This window comes from Podarcis liolepis (assembly GCF_965112155.1).
Source record: "Podarcis liolepis genome assembly, chromosome: 10".
Taxonomy (NCBI): domain Eukaryota; kingdom Metazoa; phylum Chordata; class Lepidosauria; order Squamata; family Lacertidae; genus Podarcis; species Podarcis liolepis.
This window is the reverse complement of record NC_139562.1, coordinates 56,259,474-56,278,558: the sequence shown is the minus strand read 5'-3', so window position 1 is coordinate 56,278,558 and position 19,085 is coordinate 56,259,474. Positions and strand designations below refer to the sequence as shown.

The window sequence follows — 19,085 nt, the reverse complement described above, 5'->3', positions numbered from 1 at the left end:
AAAATGGTGCCAAACGGTTAGAAATGTTCCCCTGAGAGGTTTGGCGGTCGAAACAGAAGGCTTTTTATCATAGGAAAAGAAATCAGCCCTCGACAACTTCACTGGAAAAAAAATATTTTTTTTGAAAAAATCCCTATGCCCCAGGGCTCACAATTTCATCAAAAATCTGACTGTCGGCAATTCACTCAGAAATGGTGCCTAAGGGTTGCAAATGCTCCCCTGAAAGGTTTGTCGCTCGAAACAGAAGGCTTTTTATCACAGGAAAAGAAATCAGCACTCGAGCACTTAACCGTCAGAAAAAGATTTTTTTGAAAACATCCGTAAGCCCCAGGGGTCACAATTTCATAAAAAATCTGATTTTTGGGAATTCACTCAAAAATGGTGCCAAACGGTTGCAAATGCTCCCCTGAGAGGTTTGGCGGTCGAAACAGAAGGCTTTTTATCACAGGACGAAAAATCAGCCCTCGAAAACTTAACCGGAAGAAAAAAAAAATTTTTGAAAAAATATCTAAACCCCGGAGACACAATTTCAGCAAAAATCTGACGTTCTCCAATTCACTCAAAAATGGTGCCAAACGGTTTCAAATGCTCCACTGAGAGTTTTGGGGTAACAGAAGGCTTTTTATCACAGAACAAGAAATCAGCCCACGACAACGTAACCGGCAGAAAAAGATGTTTTTGAAAAAATTGCTAAGCCCAGGGGTCACAATTTCAGCAAAAAATCTGACGTTCTCCAATTCACTCAAAAATGGTGCCAAACGGTTGCAACTGCTACTCTGAAAGGTTTGACAGTTGAAACAGAAGGCTTTTTATCACAGGAAAAGAAATCAGCCCTAGGCAACTTAACTTGCAGAAAAATATGTTTTTTGAAAAAATCCCTAAGCCCCGGGGTCACAATTTCATCAAAAATCTGACTTTCGGCTCTTGACTCCGAAATGGTGCCAAATGGTTGGAAATGTTCCCCTGAGAGGTTTTGCGGTCAAAACAGAAGGCTTTTTATCACAGGAAAAGAAATCAGCACTCAACAACTTAACCTGCAGAAAAAGTTTTTTTTTGAAAAAAAAACCCTAAGCCCCGGGGTCAGAATTTCAGCAAAAATGTGACTTTTTGCAATTCACTCCAAAATGGTGCCAAACGGTTAGAAATGTTCCCCTGAGAGGTTTGGCGGTCGAAACAGAAGGCTTTTTATCACAGGAAAAGAAATCAGCCCTCGACAACTTCACTGGAAAAAAAATATTTTTTTGAAAAAATCCCTATGCCCCAGGGCTCACAATTTCATCAAAAATCTGACTGTCGGCAATTCCCTCAGAAATGGTGCCTAAGGGTTGCAAATGCTCCCCTGAAAGGTTTGTCGCTCGAAACAGAAGGCTTTCTTTCACAGGAAAAGAAATCAGGCCTCGACAACTTAACCGGCAGAAAAATATTTTTTTGAAAAAATCCCTAAGCCCTCCCCGCCGGGGTCACAATTTCATCAAAAATCTGACTTTCGGCAATTCACTCAGAAATGGTGCCAAACGGTTGCAAATGCTCCCCTCAGAGGTTTGGCGGTCGAAACAGAAGGCTTTTTATCACAGTAAAGGAAATCAGCCCTCAACAATTTCACCGGCAGAAAAAGATTTTTTTGAAAAAATCCCTAAGCTCCGGGGTCACAATTTCATCAAAAATCTGACTTTCGGCAATTCACTCAGAAATGGTGCCAAACGGTTGCAAATGCTCCCCTGAAAGGTTTGGTGGTCGAAACAGAAGGCTTTTTATCACAGGACAAGAAATCAGCACTCAACAACTTAACCGGCAGAAAAATAGCCCGGGCTCACAATTTTATCAAAAATCTGACTTGCGGCTATCCCCTAAAAAATGGTGCCAAACGGTTGCAAATGTTCCCCTGACAGTTTTGGCGGTCGAAACAGAAGGCTTTTTATCACAGGAAAAGAAATCAGCACTCAACAACTTAACCGGCGGAAAAAGATTTTTTTAAAAAAATCACTAAACCCCGGGGTCACAATTTCATCAAAAATCTGACTTTCGGCAATTCACTCAGAAATGGTGCCAAACGCTTGCAAATGCTCCTCTGAGAGGTTTTGCGGTCGAAACAGAAGTCTTCTTATCATAGGAAAAGAAATCAGCCCTCGACAACTTAACCAGCAGAAAAAGATTTTTCTGAAAAAATCCCTAAGCCACACAATTTCATCAAAAATCTGACGTTCTCCAATTCACTCAGAAATGGTGCCAAATGGTTGCAAATGCTCCCATGAGAGGTTTGGGGGTCGAAACAGAAGGCTTTTTAACACAGGACAAGAAATCAGCCCTCGACATCTTAGCTTGCGAAGAAACATTTTTTTGAAAAAAATCCCTAAGCCCCGGGGTCACAATTTCAGCAAAAATCTGACGTTCTGCAATTCTCTCATAAATGGTGCCAAACTGTTGCAAATGCTCCCCTGAATGCTTTTTCCGTGGAAACAGAAGGATTTTTATCATTGGAAAAAGAATTAGCACTCGACGTCTTAGCTTGCGGAAAAACATTATTTTGTAAAAACCCCTAAGCCACGTGGTCACAATTTCAGGAAAAATCCGACGTTCTGCAATTCTCTCAAAAATGGTGCCAAACTGTTGCAAATGCTCCCCTGAATGCTTTTTCCGTGGAAACAGAAGGATTTTTATCATTGGAAAAAGAATTAGCCCTCGACGTCTTAGCTTGTGGAAAAACATTATTTTGAAAAAAAACCTAAGCCGTGCGGTCACAATTTCAGCAAAAATCCGACGTTCTGCCATTCGTTCCAAAATAGTGCTAAACTGTTGCAAATGCTCCCCTGAAAGGTTTTTGGTGGAAACAGAAGGGTTTTTATCATCAGAAAAAGAATTAGCCCTCGACGTCTTAGCTTGCTAAAAAACATCATTTTGAAAAAATCCCTAAGCCGCGCGGTCACAATTTCAGCAAAAATCTGACGTTCTTCAATTCACTCAAAAATGGTGCAAAACTGTTGCAAATGCTCCCCTGAAAGGTTTTTCTGTGGAAACAGAAGGATTTTTATCATCGGAAAAAGATTTAGCCCTCGACGCCTTAGCTTGCGGAAATGTTTTTTTTTAATAAATCCGTAAGCTGCACGATCACAATTTCAGAAAAAAACTGACGTTCTGCAATTCACTAAAAAATGTGCCAAACTGTTGCAAAGCCCCCTGAAAGGTTTTTCTGTGGAAACAGAAGGGTTTCCATCATCGGAAAAAGAATTAGCCCTTGATGTCTTAGCTTGCAGATTTTTTTCTTTTTTTAAAAAAAACCCTAAGCCGCGCGGTCACAATTTCAGCAAAAATCTGATGTTCTGCAATTCACTAAAAAATGGTGCCAAACTGTTGCAAACGCTCCCCTGAAAGGTTTGGCGGTGGATACAGAAGGCTTTCAATGCTCGGCTAAGAAATCAGGCCTTGAATTCTTAACCTGCGGGAAATCATTTTTCTTAAAAATTCCCTAAGCCCCGGGGTAAGAATTTCAGCAAAAATCTGAAGTTCTCCGATTCACTCCAAAATGGTGCCAAACTGTTGCAGATGCTCCCATGAAAATTTTGGCAGTGCAGACAGAAGGTTTTATTATACATGAAAAAACCAGCCCTTGGCCCCCTATCCCCTCGAAAAGCATTTTTTGGGGAAAATCCCTCGCTCACTTGGTCACAATTTCACCAAAAATCTAATGTTATTAGAATAACTCAAAAATGGTTCCAAATAGTTGCAAATTCTCCCCTGAAAGGTTTGGCAGTGCAAACAGCAGGTTTTATCTTAGATTTAATCCATCAGTCCTCAGCCCCCTAACCCGCAGGTTCAAAATTTTGCGAAATGGATGTCTTGGTCGATGGTATCAAAGGCCGCTGAGAGATCCAGCAGAACTAGGAAACAGCTTTCACCTTTGTCCCTAGCCTGCCAGAGATCATTGACCAGCGCAACTAAGGCAGTTTCAGTCCCATGATGAGGCCTGAATCCCACTGGAAGGGATCAAATTGGTCTGCATCCTCCAGGCATGCCTGGAGTTGTTCAGCAACTGCCCGCTCAATCACCTTGCCCAAGAATGGAAGATTTGAGACTGGGCAATAGTTGGCCATATTGGCTATGTCTAAAGATGTTTTTTAAAGAAGCGGTTTAATAACCACCTCTTTCAGCAGGTCTGAGAAGCCTCCCTCACAGAGAGAAGCATTCACCACAACTCATGGATGGCTGTGGTCTTATGATTCATTGACCTGGCTTTGTACAGCTGCACCTTCAAGTCATGTGGGTCTCCCTTGATGATTCCAGTTTCCATCCAGACCTGGAGGCAAAGATAGTCCACAAACAGCGACTAAATCTGCTTCCTCGGTAATGACATGGTCTGGTCTTAGCCTAACTCCTTCTATTAATGGCACCATAACTCATTCCTCCAATTTATTTGACTCTTATAAACCTTAACTTTTACTCCCCTTCTACTCTTTTCCTGGTTTCCCATCTGCTATCTTTTCAACTGTGTTTTCTTGCTCTACAAAATTGCTTTCATGACCTTACATTACTCCACATTGTAATCTCTACTGCTGAGTATTTTTGTCAGCCAGTTACGATTATTTTCTTGTTATAACATTTCCCCATATAATCTCTATATAATGTCCAGTGCTCTTTTAAATCCTTATTGTCTTTATATCGCAATCTATTTGTCATACTGGCAAATTCTATACATTCTAATATTTTAAGGTGCCATTCTTCTCAGGATAGTACAGCATCTGCTCTCCACTTTTTTTAAAAATAATTTTTATTAACCGGCCAATCAAATCAAATCACATCACATAAATTCCGAATTACAAAGCCGAATTTTAAATTTTGTTGAGGGGACCCATATTTCAAGATCTGAAGGGGGATTCTGATCATCTTCTTGCTACTGCGTTAATGTCCAAATCTATCCGAACAAAGTTCATAATTCTATCCAGTCTTATCATGCTGTTTCCACATCTCATCTTGTTCGTATATTTTCTCTTTTTTCTTTATGATCTCTTCTGATAATCTTCTTAAGCCGATAAACACCAATAATAATCCTGTGTGAATTTTTCCGTTCGTCCAATCCTCAAATCGAGATGGTTTCCATATATCATCGCATTCATAGATAACATCGCTCTTTCCATCATTAACCACAGAACTGTCGTTCTTAAGTCCCTCTGAGGAGTTTCACCCACAATATAAAAACAGCTCTATTTCTCTATTTCTCCTCCCAGACTTAAGTCCTCCAACAGAACTTCCCAATATGGCGACGGTATTTTTAACTGCGTCATTCCAAAGCCCTTATACATTCTACGCTCTTCTTAAAACATGCTTTGGTTAGAAAGTTTATCTCCACACAGTCGTAAATCCACAGCTTAAGTCCTTCAAATGACATTTCTGACTTGTGAGGGGGGGTTTCTTGTTTAATCACATAGAGGAAAGAAAGGAAAGGTTTTCCCCCTCCCCCATCCAGTCCCTTTGCAATACCGAGTCTTGGTGTATCTTCACCTGGCTAATTCTTGTTCTTCCGACTCGTCTTGTCTATCAGAGATCTCCTCTGTTAGCAGTCTTTACTCCCCCTCCTTCCTTGAAATATGTGCATTCGCTTCATCCTAATCATTTCTTTTGAAGTTCTTGCAGCTAGAGGCGCGGATCAGAGGCAGCGTCCAGGAGCGCCGAAATCCACAGGAGGGCATTCTGCCTTGTGCCCCCATCCCCACAAATTTGGGGGTGGTATAGGGCACAGCAGGCAAGGGCAGCCCCCCCCCACAATCCTGGGGGGGTAGGGAGGCTATTTACTCCCATCACAGCCTCCAAATTACCTCGTGTGGGTTGGAGAGATGTTATTGTCAGTCATCTTCTGATGTGCCCCTAGTGGCCCCTCTGCTCTCTCCACTTTTGTGTTACCAGAATTCGGGCAGCTGTGGTCACATCCATCCATAGAGTAATTTGATCTTTCGGGATTTCTGTTGTTATTCCCAGAAGGAAATCTTCTGGGTTTCGGGGAATCGTCCTTCTAAACATTTCCTTAAGTTCATTATGTACTATCTCCCATAATTCTTTTATTATTCTACAAGACCCCCATGAATGGTAAAATGTGTTTCTTTGCATTTCCAACATAGGTCACTTTTATATTTAGACATTTTGCCTAGTTTGCTTGGTGTCAAGTATCATCTGTGAATGATTTTTGGGTAGTTCTCCTTTAACGTGTAACTAGCAGTGAATTTTAAATTTGTTTTCCACAATTGTTTCCACAAATTCAAATCAATATTATGAACCCCATTCAAAGGGCTCCATGCAGGTCGTGCATGGAGTCAGGAACAAAAAACCAGGATGGGCCAGAATGCAAAAGTGGGCAGAGAAAACCCCCGTCTAGGAAAACAAGGTATTATCAAACTTGAAGGACGCTTCCTAGCCAAGGAGGTTGTGAGCCGGGCTGCAGGGAGCATGGCAGCCTGAGGAGAGTCCTGAGGGCTGGATAGAGAAGCCTGGCGTCACATCCCGGTGTTACAACCAGGAGAAAACATTGCTGCAGAGACAGAAAGCCTGCTGTTGTTGGCCTAGTCCAGGCATCCCCAAACTCGGATCTCCAGAGGTTTTCACCCCCAATGTTCTGCCCAGACACTGAGGTCTAGCGCCGAGGGCCTTCTGGCGGTTCCCTCACTGCGAGAAGCCAAGTTACAGGGAACCAGGCAAAGGGCATTCTCGGTAGTGGCACCCGCCCTGTGGAACACCCTCCCACCAGATGTCAAAGAGAACAGTAACTACGAGATTTTTAGAAGACATCTGAAGGCAGCCCAGTTTAGGGATGCTTTTAATGTTTGATGCATTACTGTATTTTAATATTTTGTTGAAAGCTGCCCAGAGTGGCTGGGGAAGCCCAGCCCGATGGGCATGGTATAAATAATAAATTATTATTAATATTAATATTATTAAGGAGGCAATAGGTTTCCAATATGTCACCCCCTCATCTCAAAACCCTAGAAACTGGGTTAAGAAGGGCAGCAAACTGCTTCTAGCTCAGGCTCTCCCAAACTGGGGCCTCCAGCTGTTTTTGGACTATGATTCGCATCACCCCTGACCTCTGGTCCTGCTAGCTAGGGATGACAGGAGTCATAGTCCAAAAACAGCCTGAGACCCAAGTTTGGGAAACCCTGCTCCAGCCTCTGGCTTGACTAAGGTGTAATCTACACACATATAAAAAATGCTGTCAATATGCTTCTTCTCAAAACGTTTCGAAAACCACATTGAATTTGCCATAGCTCACCGCCGCCATCTAGTGTCACATTTGTATATTGCACCTTGCAACACACATTTTATTGGCAGCTGTATGGCTGAGTCCATATGTGGTTGTTTGGGGTTTCCTCAAGCTGGAGATGAGAGTCGGAAGAAAGGATTGTCTTCCTCCCCCCCAAAGAATCCCAGGGACTGTGGTTTGCTAAGGGTGCTAGGAATTGCGGTTCCCAGGATTATTTGAGGGAAAGCTGTGTGCTTTAAATGCACGATAGTCTGAGACTCTGAAAAACTGGGAATGCTGGTTGGGGGTGATAGGAGTTGTAGTTCTACACATCTGGAGAGTGGCAGGTTGGGGAAGCCTAGGATAGGCTGAGCATGAGATCAGCCTCCTCTAGTCCACTGTAATAGTTGAAGCAGCAGGTAGGTCTGGATAAAATAAAACTTAAATTTTATTTTATTTTTTAAAATTCTTTATTACAGTTGCCAATACCACATTCCATTCCCTCAATCGTACCTTACCTTATAATAAACGATCGCATTTCTTGAAACTTTATTCTTTTTAAATTTTATTTATATTTTTCATCATTACAGTTTCGAAAACCATGTTCACATTGAAACCGACCTTTCCCTCAATCATATCTTACTTTATAATAAACAATGCAATTTCTTGAAACTTTCTTCCAGGCTGTCATTCTGTTTTTTTCTGCGCCATAGACATTTCTATGAGAACACACCCCAATTCTTTAAAAACAAGTGATGCCACTGCAAGGTCACCCATCTTAGCAAAGACAGCACTGTAGGTTCTCCCAGCAAAAACCATACAATTAGCAGTTTTTTCGTAGTCCCCCCCTCAAGTTTATTAAATTCTGCAGCCCTGGATTTTTATAGGTGTTCTCCGTGCTGCTCTAAGCCCTTCTGAGAACAGGAGTTACTGCCAGGTTAATAATAATAATAATAATAATAATAATAATAATAATAATAATAATAATAATAATATCTGGCTGGGTTTCCCCAGCCACTCTGGGCGGCTCCCAACAGAATATTAATAATAATATGTAATAAAGGATTGCAGCTTTTATCTGTGGCCTGCCAAATTTTGTTGGACTTCAGTTCTTATCAACCCAGCCAGCATGACTAATAGTTAGAGATGAGGGTATCATAAATCCAGTGCAATCTGGAGGCTCTAACTTTAGAGGTTAGGGCTGCCATATTTCAAACAGTGGAGCTTTTTAAAGCAAAGTTGTTAAGCTCTTTTTTAAAGTTTTGCCCAGAGTTGTCAAGCTTTTTTGGCAACATCGCAGAAAATAAAATAAAAAATACTGTTTTTGAGCTATTTTTATGGAAAGTCAGCAAAAACGGCGCTGCCATCATGGGCTGCCTTACGTCCAGATTTTCCTGGACGTTTTGACGATTTTTGCCCACACACTGCTGCAGCTACAGTATTGGATAAACACAATAATATGTGGAATGAATGTAGTAGACTATAAATATTTATATTGGTAATAAGTTAATAATATGGAATTTATAAAAGAATGTACGGGTTAGGGTATTTTTTTATCTATTCACATCATGTTTCTCTCACCTTTACATAGTTCTGCGTTTTGTTCTTTTCCATTTTTTCTTCTTTTCGTATCACTTTACTACTTTATATTTGAATTTCCCCCCCAATAAAATGTCAATTAATAATTGCCAAAGGGGGGAGGGGCGCCTTTAAAGAAGGAAGAACTTTCAACAAAGAATGGGGGAGATATGCAGATTTTTTTTTTAAAAAAAATGGTAAACAATTAAATACATCAAGCAGTTAAAAGAAATATGTTACTGTGCAGTATACAGTAATGGATAGATAAAATACAGTAAGATTAATTGGAAGTCAGTTTTAAATTTCTTCTCTATAAGTTTTATAATTGTGTTCAGTATCAGGAGTATATATGATGATAATTATATTAATCTTCTTGTATCTTATAGTGTGGTGGTTTGATTTTTCTGTTATTTGTTTGATTGTATGTTTGTTTACTTGTATGTACGTCTGTTTTCTCATAAATGTATTTATTTTAAATTAATAAAGATATATTTAGAAAGGTGACTTTTGCAGAAATACAAAGAGTAAGAAACAAAAGGAGCAAAGACAGAGAGGCAAATGTTTGTATACAGTACGGCTGGCATATGTCCGGATTTTTCCGGATAATTATAAGGATTTCAAAGGTGGAATTGACGTATGCGGGAAATATCCAAAAGGTGGCGCTTTGTCCTGGATTAATCAAAAAATCAAGTGAATCTAAAAATACTGAATGGTTTAGTTTATGCAAAAGATGCAGGAATTTATGGTATGCAAAATGAACAATAGAAAGAGAAGAAGAAAGTCTTTGATATTTTAAGGTTGTTTACATGAATATTCAAAAATGTAAAACTGAAAAACTTAACAACAATTATTATTTTTTAAAATCACGCTTTTTGGCGTAAAAAATAGTTTGGGGGGTGTCCTGGTTTTTCACTTTTTGAAATATGGCGAGTGGCGACCCTAAGGTGGAGGGAAGTCTAAGTAACGACAACTATGTATGCAATCGTTATTTGACGATTATTGCTGCCCATTTGGAAAAACCTGAAAATAAAATTTATAGAAAAAAGAAAAAAAGCACAATGGGTTAAATTTGACGGCGAAACTAAGAGACCCCAATGATGAACCTGCTTCTGGAAAACCCATTTTGGGCTATCCGTTGAAGCATCAAAATGATCTGAAACCGTGAGCTGGATTCGAGATATAAGAGGCGGGAATTAAAAAAAAGAAATGGTAAAATTAAGGGTCATGATTATAACGATAGGGTTGATATTTTTTTAAAAAAAGTGGAAATCTTTGGCAAATCTTTTTTGAGATTTCATTGGCAAAATTTTTGAGCTACTCCCCCCCCCCCCGCCAAAATTTCGAAAGAACTGGACGTTTCCAAGCCATTTGAGGAAAAGCGGCATGCGATCCATCCGCCCGGGTTTCCCCGGACGCACTACCCGACACCCATCGCACCCCCGCGTTGGCCTGCGTCCCGGGAATTCCGGACGTATGGCAACCCGCCGAAACGAGGGGGGAAGAAAAAGGGGAACATAAAAAAGAATGCTATATTGTACGCGGAGTCGATTTCTTAGAATCTCAATAACCAGAGGTGGGTTTTTTTTTTTTTTTTTGGGTGGGGGACGACAATGCGGTCCGGGACACCGCACTCTTCGCTTGCCTCGGAGCGCTCTAGGTCTTGGAGCGCCTCAGGCTACGCGAAGGCCGCTGCGCCACCACAGGCGCGGCGGTCCTCCAGCACTAGGGGGCGGCACTCCGTCCCTCGCTCTGTGCAGCCGCTCTGGGCGGCCGCCGCTGGGTACGCATCGCGAGCTTCCACGGCGCATGCGCAGTCGGAGGAGGCGAGGAGGAGGCGGCGGCGGCTGGAGCGAGGCGCTCGCTGCTGGTGGGCCGGCGAAGGCGGCAGGTAAGGCGGGCGAGGGAAGAAGAGCCTCCCCGGGAGGAGAGGCGCGCGCGCGTCCCCTGCGGCCTTTTCCACCTCTCCCTTTCCCTTCGGAAGCGGGGCTCCTTCTACGGCCTCGGTTCCTCTTTCGCGTCCGCCGTTCCTCAGCCGCCTCTCGGCTGCTGCCCGTCCTCGGCTGGGCGCCTGTGGCCGCTCACCTCGGACGCCGGCGGAGGAAGGATGCTCCCCGGCTCTTCTCTTCCGAAAAGCGAGGGAGCCCGCGCGCAACGCAACACACGCAGCCCTCGCAGGGTTCGAAACTCGCGTTGCTCCAGGCGCATTTGGCGACCGGAAACGCCAGCAGTTTCTGAGCTTTGGGTGCAGCAGCCCTGCGCCTGAGATTTCTGGTGAAACCCGCAGAGTGGAAGGAAAGGAGGACCTTTTTCTGCCTCCCCCCTTCCAGCTACTCTCCGAAGACTGGAGAAGAGCCCCTCTTCTCCTCTAATCCAAGAGATGATGATGATCATTACTTTTGTATACTGCCCTGTGCCCAGGTCTCAGGGCAGTGCGCAACGAAAAGATCACAATATGAAAACACAAAATGCATAAGAAGAAGAAATCCCCCCCATCACACTTTAAAAGGGCATTGAATGTCAATCAGCTAAAGGCCTGGTTAAAAAGGAACATTTTTGCTTGGTGCCTAAAGGTGTACAGTGGTACCTCGGGTTAGAGAAGCATCATGTTACAGATGCTTCAGGTTACAGGCTCCACTAACCCAGAAATAGTACCTCGGGTTAAGAACTTTGCTTCAGGACGAGAACAGAAATTGTGTGGCGGCGGCATGGCAGCAGCGAAAGGCCCCATTAGCTAAAGTGGTGCTTCAGGTTAAGAACAGACCGCCGGAACGAATTAAGTTCTTAACCCGAGGTACCACTGTATAATGAAGGTGCCAGCCAACTCTTCCTAGGGAGAGCATTCCACAAACATTGTAGATAGCACAGTGGGAACTTTTTTGCCCTCTTCCCCCACTCCTGCAGGCAGTTTCGAAATTCCCATTGTTCTAGTGGCATTTTGCAACAGCAAATTTCATTAGTGCGAGCAGTTTCTGAGCTCTGGGTGCAGCCCTGTGTCTGAGATTTCTGACGAAAACCACAGAGTGGAAAGAAAGGAGGACCTTTTTCTGCCTCCTTGCTTCCAGCTACTCTCCAAAGACCAGAGAAGAGACCCTCTTAAGAATATTAGGGGGGTGGGCAGGGGAAGGACTAGGCCATGTGAAAAATGAACATAATATTTTAGCTGCAGTTAGTTCGTTTTCAGCTTTGTATTGTTATTTTAAAAAGTGTGCCTAGATATTCCATTGTTGTGCCCATAACCTTGGTTTATAAGGTGCCGTTTAGCTCCTAGTTTTGTATCTCCTTTTCTAACACTGATGCCTTCACATTTATACTTTATTCAGGGAGAGCTTAGTAGCAAAAGGAAGCTTTCAGCTGAATACAGAAACAGTGATTCAAGAGCTGAAAGGAGCCAATATATAACACACATTGCGCGGTGGTTACAGTGTTGGATTAGGACAGGGTTTCCCTGTGCCATTTAGCTCCTAGCTTTCATATCTCAGTTTCCAACAATGACCCCTTGCTTTAAGTCTTGCCTCTGCCCTGAACTTCCTAGGCTGCTACTCATGTCTTTCTCTCAGCCTCAGTCTACCTATCTGTGAAATGGGGTGTGTGTGTACGGGTGGTGATACTGGCTGACTTTAGGCCCTTGAGCCAACTCCTAGGGGCTGAGATCCCTTTGACCACCCCCAATAAAATATTTGAGAGGGCTGGCTCCCCTCCCAAAGTTGGTAGGCATTGCCATTCCAGTGGTGTACATGGACCACATCATGTGATCTGTTATGCGGGGCTGAGGTTAGCTGGGCACCCCTAATATTTTATTCAAGTTGGCACCCCCATGCTTGATGAAAGGGTCGCTGCATAACACATGTGAAGCTCTTTGCGTGCTTGAAAACATTTTATTTTGTTTGATATTAATCCCATATATGCCCCCTTCCAACTCTGCGGTGCAGTGATTCTATTCGCTTGTAGGTGTCCTGAGAAGTTCAGACTGCACGGGTTAAATGAACATCCCAGAGCATTTACAGAGTGTGGTTCCCATGGTCGCTGAGTAGCCCCAGTCAGCTGCCACGCACTTGGAGCTGGGGAAGTCTGAAGTCCCAGCTCCTCCAGGAACTTTGAGCACCGACACTTCTTCCGAGAAATTAAATGCTGCTTAACACATATTAATCTTGTACTCTTGTCAGTCTGAGTGATAACAGGGTATATTCTCCCTCCCCACCTCATGTATTATGGGTGCGTAAAGCTGAGCATGACAACATTCGTTTGTCTCTTATCCACGTCACCACCAGAGTGGTGAAAGTCTGCATTCTCAAGTCATTATCAGTGAAGTGGGGATTGGTTTTCTAGATAAAATTTAATAGGAGGTTACAGTGACAACTTCTATGCATGTTAAAGCTACAGCTAAGCCTCTTGGAAAACTTTTTCTGCCTCTTCCTCCTAGGCTATGTCCTTTTCTTTTTATCTACCTAGATTCTGCTACTGTGCCAAATATTTATTGGTTTCTTGCCCTGATCTCTCCTTCTCTGCAGCCTTGGAGCATTCCTTGTATTTCAAGGAAGGGGCAGCGTTCCCAAAAGGCATATGCAGCAAAGCCTACTGGACAATTTCCCCTTCACACCACTTTTGCGTTATTAACATTTACAGACCCATCAAAGTAGAGATTACTCCGCTTCTGTACTGGGTGGGAGGCGTCAGGATGACCTGTTTGTTGAGTCATGATTGTGATTTCCTTGTGCAAAGTTTGCAGGGAGGTTAGATGATGTTAGCCCATTGCTGATCATTTGTTCTGATTGGTTTGCCCTGCCGCATGAGGCAGTTGTTATCCCACACTTGCTGGTGCATTTTCCTGTCACTTATTGCAAAAAGCCCATGGTGTGGGTGGGTAGGTTTGCTGTACTTTAATTGTGCAACCCAAATGTGCAGTTGAATGCCACTTGCAAAACAGAGGCCTCTAGGTCTTTGGCAGTGGTTTTCAACCCATGCGCCGTAGAACCCTGGGATGCCTTAAATGATGGTCAGGCGTGCTGCGGGCACCACTGGCCTCTGTCCCTCTTTCCTTCCCTCCCTCTTCTGATGCCCTCTTGTGTCTCTGCCTCCCAAAGGCTTGCACAGCTGTTTGTTGCAGCAGCCCTGGCTGCAAGCTCCCCAGGGGAATGGTGCCTCTGGTGCTGGCCAGGGGATGCTTCCCAGGCCCCTGTGGGGCAGTGTGAGGAGGCACCTCTCTTTGGGGCGGCGGTGGGGAGTTCAGACACACAATTTGCTGACAAAACCTTGTCAGAAAGGAGCATGCACAACTGCTATGAATTTGGAGGCACAGTGGTGCCTCGCAAGACGAAAAGAATCCGTTCTGTGATTCTCTTCGTCTAGCGGTTTTTTCGTCTTGCGAAGCAAGCCCATTGACGGATTAGCGCTATTAGCACTTTTAGCGGCTTTTAGCGGCTTATCTGCTGATCGGATCAGCTGATAAGCGGCTTAGCGGCTTAGAAAAAGGGGGGAGGAGGGAAAAAACCCCGCAGGAACTCGCAAGGCATTGTCGTCTTGTGAAGCAAGCCCATAGGAAATTCGTTTTGCGAAGCACCTCCAAAACGGAAAACCCTTTCGTCTAGCGGGTTTTCCGTCTTGCGAGGCATTCGTCTTGCGGGGCACCACTGCACTACATATATTTAGAGTAGTTCTTAAGGCAGTTTGATGGAGCCTCTGACTGCAAAGAGTTTTAAAAGGGCAGGGTGAATTGAGAACAAAATAATAAATGGGGTTTCATAAGGTAAGTGTCTATTGATGCTTGTTGGGACCACTATCATGCTTTCATGTCCTGCCCCTCTCGTGGGGGTGTGGTAGTAAAGGTTGCTGCATTACTCAGAGGAGAGTGCACATGCTGTCTCTCTCTCTGGAGCATGGCAGGGAATTGTGCCCTGTGACTCTGCCCAGGGAGAGGGCAGAAGCAAGAGAAATTGAAGAGGCTGCTGTTGCCACTTCCTTCTCTTGCTTGACAAACCTGGTTTGGCAACGTGGAGAATTTGAACCGTGGGGCTCCCTAGAGCAGTGTTTCCCAACCTTTTTTGGGCAAAGGCACACTTGTTTGATGAAAAAAATCTCGCGGCACACCACCATTACAGCCCCGTGACGTCAGCGCGCAGCGTCACGCCGGGAGGGACGCACGAAAGTGAAAATTTTCAAATTTTTTCCCTCCCCCTTGCCGGGGAACCTCCCAAGCTTTGGGGGTGGGGGGGGAGGAGGCAGCAAAGCGAGGGGCTGAGGGACGGCGGCAGCTGAGGCGGCGGCGGCTGTTGTGGTGGTGGCGGCGATAGCGGGCGGAGGAGGGGGCGGCGGCGGTGCCGAGGTGGCCGGCGGCGGCGGGTGGAGCAGGAGGGCGGCCGAGGCCGGTGAGGGAGTAGGGTTGCCCGGGGCTTGAGGAGCCGTCGCCGGGAGTTGCTGCTGCTGTTGTTGCTGCTGCTGCCCGGACATGCCGGCCTCCTCCTCGTCCGCTGTCTCGCGCTCCTCCCTTTTGCACGCGCCGCCCCATTGGCTGGGTCCTGTCAGCTGATCCTGTGTTATTTCCTGTGTGTGTGTGTGAGGGGAGAATGGAGAGAGAAACCTCGGCACCACCACCGGCTCGACGCAGATCCTCGCCGCCGCCGCCTCTCACCACCCGACTCGCCCGCCTCCCTCCCACGGCACACCAGCCAACGTCTCACGGCACACTAGTGTGCCGCGGAACACCGGTTGGGAAACACTGCCCTAGAGGGAGAACGCAGGCCACCCACTTCTTCCATGCGCAGTACAGTGGACGCTTGGGTTGTGAACGTGATCCGTGCGGAAGGCACGTTCGCAATCCGCAGCGCCACGTCTGCACACGCAGGTTGCGATTTGGCGTTTCTGCGCATGCACGACTGCCAAAACCCGGAAGTAACCTGTTCCGGTACGTCTGGGTTTTGGCGGGTCCATAACCCGGAAAAACACAACCTGAAGCGTCTGTAACCCGAGGTATGACTGCAGAGTGTGGAGCATTCCAATCTCTTTGGTAACTAAGGTGAAATCTACACACATATCAAAAACGCTGTGAAAATGCTTCTTTTAAAAAAATGTTTTAAAAAATACATTGAATTTGGCATACATGTTCTCTCTGGTTTCCCCCCTGCATTCATTTACTTCCCCTTCCTTTGTTAGGTTGTAATCATCATCTAGAAGCAGGAGGCTGACATTTTTTACTTTGTATAGCTCTGTGTAGGATATCCATTGGTAGATACCACATTCACACCTTCTCCCAAGTGTTAGCAGTTTGTTTTACAAAAAGAAAATATCTGACAGTGCTCAGTTGAGTTCAGTTATTTTTTTTGTAAGTGCATGCCTTTAGACTAGGCATTTAAAAAGCAGTAGAGGTCATACCTTTCTTGAATAGTTTAATTAGCGCTTGTGTGTGTGTGTAATTGGCTTGCATTTAAATGTGCATTTAAATGGTGCAAATTTAGGTTTTTGAGCTTGGTCTAAATAGATAAATGAGAAGGGGCGGGCATCAAGGAAAGAAAAAATGGCACTGACCTTGGGAGACTGTGTATAGCCTTGGGAGAGCATTTGGAGGTGCAGTGAGAGTGTGTTTTGACTATACACAATTTTGGCTTTACACGTGATCCCTGGAACATAATCCCTTGTAAGTTGAAGGTCAACTCAATAGTACTTCCAGTCCATAGTAATTTATACCTTACTGATGAGCAATCCTAAAACTGAGTGTACAGAAAAGTGTTTATAGGGCTTATTCCTATACTTAACATTCTTTGTACAGTTTTCAGTCTTCTCCTGCAATTCTATTCACACGTGCCGAAGACTGAACGCAGAGTACTGAGGACTTGCTTCAGAGTAAGCATGCATGGGAATTGCACTGATAATATTATAGTAAAATATTGTACAGAAGGTCATGGGACAAAGGATTCCTTATTATCAAAGCACTAAAATATTTCCCTTTCCAGCTGTAAAATAATAATAATAAACCACAAGTGTTGGCACTGTAGGCTTGGCTTTTCTGATACCATGGCTTTAAATTGCTTTTTAATTTTCATTCTGAAGGTGAACTGTTAACAGCAGAGTTATTTTGCAGTTGCATGATACAAACATGTACATTTATATTGGGCCCCTGAGCATCTTTATGTATTGAGAGAGAGAGAGATTGTAGCCGTTAAGACTGGTGATAGATATGAAATTCTTCCTCAGGAAATAGAGGAAAACTGCATAGAATTCTGAACCAAAGTTTTTCAATGGTCCACAGTAGCTCCTTACTTCCTAGAAGCAACTGCATTAAGCAAAACCTCCGAGTCTTGCCTTTCCTGGCATGCAATTTTTGATAGCAGCCAGCTGTACAGTCTGCATGGGTGAGTTAAATTAAAGCCATGGCTAAAAAATTACCCTCCTGAAGAAGGTACATCCCCTTTTGATCCTTGAAATGGTTTCCTTCACAACCCCTAGTTTAGCACTAAAGCATCGAACCGAAAATGCATGTGGCCGCCACACATGATTGCCTTATGTGATTTCAGGCCAGAGGCAGAAGTGGGGAAGCATAGCGTGGGAAGCGTAGCGTAGAGAGGAAGCACAGCGGCAGAGCACACACTTTGCATGAAGAACGCCCTGGGTCAAACCCTGGCATCTTCAAAGATCTATAGCCAGCAGAGAGTTGATCATACTGGGCTCGATTAACCAGTTCCCTGGCTCAGTATTTTTGCATTTCTGTATTTTTCCATCTGAAGAAATGCATGCAATCTCGCTTTTATAAATTAAATTGAGAAATTGCTAGCCTACCATTTTTCCTTTAATGGTCCATCTACTGATACACAAATTAATTTTAAAACACCTTTCTTTTGCTTGGGTTGTGTGGAATGAGATCTTTGGTACAATGAGATCTTTGGTACAAGGCCCATTGGGAGTGCTGGGCAAAGTCAGGGTTAGCCAGACAGCAGGTGCATTTGGCACCTGGCTTTTGACCACTTGCAACCTAGTGAGGATGCCTGGGTGCCAGGATGGAGCCATCTGAAGGTACGTGCCTGGGGAATCATTGGAACTTGACTATTTTACACACTAAAACCACATCCTGTAGAAATCTACCAGTTACATTTAGTTGCGCAGTCAGAATGAATTTCAGAAACCAAAATGCTTTTTCCGTGCAGCCTGAGCAGGAGCGGTGTACAGCATTGTAGTTAATTGTTGTAACTTGTCTTCCTTTATTCCACCCCACTGCCCTGCTCACAGTTGTGAAGAATATTCTTACATTAGGAATCGTCTGTGTCACCATTCAGAAAAAGAGGCAGGAATAGGCTGATACAGTGGTGCCTTGCAAGACGAAATTAATCCGTTCCGCGAGTCTCTTCGTCTTGCGGTTTTTTCGTCTTGCGAAGCACGGCTATTAGCGGCTTAGCGGCTATTAACGGCTTAGCGGCTTTAAGAAAAAGGAAACAAACTCGCAAGAACTCTCAAGACGTTTCGTCTTGCGAAGCAAGCCCATAGGGAAATTCGTCCTGCGGAACGACTCAAAAAACGGAAAACTCTTTCGTCTTGCGTGTTTTTCGTCTTGCGAGGCATTCGTCTTGCGAGGTACCACTGTATATTTATTTATTTATTTATTTACGGCTATTAGCCCATAAAGTACCACTGTATACAGGCAGACTGCCCTGGATCAAGTGATCCTCTTTAAGTTCTTAACCGAGCTCAATGTTGTCATCTGAACCAGCCGGATATTTAACTGAGAATCAATCACAGTCAGTCCATCATTTGAAAAACAAGACTTTAAAGCTGTCTTGCCCCCAAATGGAAACTAAACATTCTGTTTGGCAAGCCTAACCTTGGTTTAAGGAACCATTTGGCACCTGGGCTTATATTATCTGAGTTTCTAAAACTGGGCAAAGTGTCTTCTGGTCAACCCCCTTATCTGTCAGTAGCCCTGGTGGGTTTAATGTGACTGCAGTGGCAGTGATCCAAAGAGCATTAAGCCAACTGTATAATTTCCCACAATGCCCCAGGTTGAACCTGGGCTGGAGGCATTGTGGGAAATTTAAAGAGTGGCTATTCCCAGTCACTTGCCACTGCTCAGAAATAAGGATCTAGGAGGGGCCCAGGGCAAGCTTTGTCCCTGGGCTCAGCCAGCTGCCCAGAGATAGCAGGTGCTGATGTGTGCTTTCAAAATCCAGCTATTCTGCAATTACGAAACTGAAAAGGTGAAAGTGCACGCACACTTGGAGAAAAATATCTGAGGGCTTCAAAAAAAATTACATCTAATTATTAACCTCCAAAGGAACATGTAATAGAAAAATCATGACCACTGTTG

The 19,085-nt window shown here is 44.2% G+C and overlaps 1 protein-coding gene across 1 annotated transcript in view; it reads left to right on the top strand.

The window, feature by feature from the left end:
* The first annotated feature begins 10,395 nt into the window (after positions 1-10,395).
* The window catches only part of FAM3C (FAM3 metabolism regulating signaling molecule C), a 38,578-nt gene continuing 29,888 nt past the window's right edge, over positions 10,396-19,085 (top strand). Inside the window, exon 1 of the mRNA XM_083463752.1 lies at positions 10,396-10,688. Within this exon, the coding sequence (XP_083319878.1) occupies positions 10,411-10,688 (278 nt within the window). The 5' untranslated portion in view covers positions 10,396-10,410. The remainder of the gene's footprint in view (positions 10,689-19,085) is intronic.